The 2,324-nt window shown below is 50.8% G+C and overlaps 1 protein-coding gene across 1 annotated transcript in view; it reads right to left on the reverse strand.

Moving 5' to 3' along the window:
• H257_19397 (hypothetical protein) overlaps positions 1 to 852 on the reverse strand; it is a gene marked incomplete at both ends in the record, with an annotated part of 3,334 nt that extends 2,482 nt beyond the window's left edge. The window contains one exon of the mRNA XM_009848544.1: positions 129 to 852. Coding sequence (XP_009846846.1) covers positions 129 to 852 — 724 coding nt within the window. The remainder of the gene's footprint in view (positions 1 to 128) is intronic.
• Between the last annotated feature and the right edge of the window lie 1,472 nt (positions 853 to 2,324).

Here is a 2,324-nt window from a genome sequence, read left to right on the forward strand (position 1 = left end):
GAAGCCCGGGACTTCGTAGAGATCGAACTTCAAGTCCCCTCGATACGCAGACAGTGGTGTATACAACGGATTTCCACCAACAGGGGGCATTTGGAAGAAATCACCAGCCAAAACGATGTTGATTCCACCGAAGGGCAAGTCCAGCTTCGTCCGTGCACGAAGTGCCTTGTCGAGTCGAACCAACTGTTGTTTGTTCATCATGGACATTTCGTCCACCAGGAGTAGCTTGAGATCTTCCGTGTAGCTAGGTACGCCTTTCTCGTCGGCTTCTTTCGCCTCGTGAACAGTGCTTGGGGTCAAGTTGTGCATACCAATCCAGCTATGCAACGTAACTCCGTTGATTGAGACGGCGGCCTTGCCAGTCATTGCGGTTTTGGCAATGCTGAATGGTCTCTTCCACGAGTTACAAAACGCTTGCACAGCAGCGATGACATGCGACTTTCCAGTACCCCCTTCACCGTGCAGAACCATTCGTAGTTGTATGGCGCTCGTTGCAGTGGCGACACTTCGTGGGTCGTGATCTCCATTATCTTCAAGTTGCCATCGCTGCAATAGAGCACGTGCAATACATGTGAAGCTCAAGTGTTGGCGCATACGAAGGCCAAAAGCACTCGAAACAACACCGATGTGGGCGTAATCGGGCAAAGCTTGAGGTACTTTGCCCCTCTCAACCAGGTTGCCAGTGTACAACATCGTTGATGGATCTAATGCACCCGGCACGTTGACTTGGACCAGCGTTGGAATCTCGCCAGGCGGATGTGTACACCAAGCCACCGATGCCTCGCTGCTTTCTTCAACACGGGATTGGTTTTCGAACGTGACACTCGTTCCACGCGTTTTTTCGGCATCCATGTCTTTAGACCTTTGACATCTACGCAAACTGCTCACGGCAACGAAGTCGCTGGTCCCAAGCACCCAAAATGGACATGTAACTTGAGGATGCTGTTGTTGACGCTTCGTCGAGGGACTGACCACCAACCAATGTTGCCATATCCGCATCAATTGGCGTCGTTGTTGGATACTTGACTTGGTTGTTCATCTCCGACGATGATACTGCTTGATACAATTCCGATGTGGTATCGCATGCATCATCACAGTTCAAGTGCCTGGTTGCTGGATGTCTGCTGGCAACCAGGAGTGCGTTTTCAAAGTCAATGTCGTCGAAGTCATCAGGCTCAGTGCGACCATCGTCGTTTTCCATTTGGATGTTCTGTTCTTCCTCCCTGGACGTTCTTGTCATTGCGGCCTTCTTTCGGCCGACATGGTAGTCTTGCATGTAATGGTACACTTCCGCAGAACCAGTGCTCATCGTGGGTTGAAAGGCTTCCCACGCTTCATGCCATGTTGAGCCGTGTGGGCGCAAATCCGACAACACACGAAATGGTTTGAAAAGTACCAATGCAACTTGGGCGTGGAAATCTCTCTCCTCGGGTTTCAAACAATCCCCAAAGAATGGCACGCGCACACCACCAGTTAGAACGGGAATACGCGCCAAGCGATGTACCCCAATGCACTTCGACTTGTGCAGGGAATGTCGTTCCATGAAGAGTTTATCGGACGATGTACCGTCTGCTCTATTCGCGCGGAAGAACTTGGACGTGAACTCAAACCATGAGATGTCCTTGCACATGACATCAGGTCTGTTTATGTAATCTTCTGCTGGACCAACCGGTACGAATACGGTTGATTTCTCAGGGCGACTTGGTCCAGCAAGTGGTGAAGCACCTTCTTCGTCGTCACTTTCGAGGTCTGAGGAGTCACTTTCCGGCCCATCGTTGGAGGATTCGATGTGAAAAGCACCACATTCCCCCAGTTGTGAACGCGTGTTGTCCTTGGTGTTGGTGGTCACTTCAAGTTGAAATGGAGTTTCGCTGTGTTGGTGCAAGAACTTCAACACGTGGCGAATGGACATTTTCTTGTAAAAGTGGCTTGTGTAAGCGCAAGACTCGCGCAACAGGTATAAGGCACACAACGGGCCAGCAACTTCTTATTTTCTCGTCATGTTGAACATGTGAGACGCCAAGCGACGACGGCACTTGGCTTCATCTGTTGAACATGTGAGACGCCAAGCGACGACGGCACTTGGCTTCATCGGACAGGGCCTCTCCACTTTCAGCTGTTGAGGTTCTCGCTGAATACGCGTGTCAAAAGCAGCCAATGCCAGGGCCGTTCGACATTCAACCGTCTGTTGGTCCTTGGTGGTGTACTTGCAGGCGTAGTACATGCGCTCAGCCATTTCAGCGCCCCCGATCATGATTTGAATATCGTGATTACACTTGAAAGCACGAAGGATGACATCGCTGTATCCATTGATGTACTCTTCG

This window comes from Aphanomyces astaci, assembly GCF_000520075.1.
Source record: "Aphanomyces astaci strain APO3 unplaced genomic scaffold supercont1.556, whole genome shotgun sequence".
NCBI classification, from domain to species: domain Eukaryota; phylum Oomycota; class Saprolegniomycetes; order Saprolegniales; family Verrucalvaceae; genus Aphanomyces; species Aphanomyces astaci.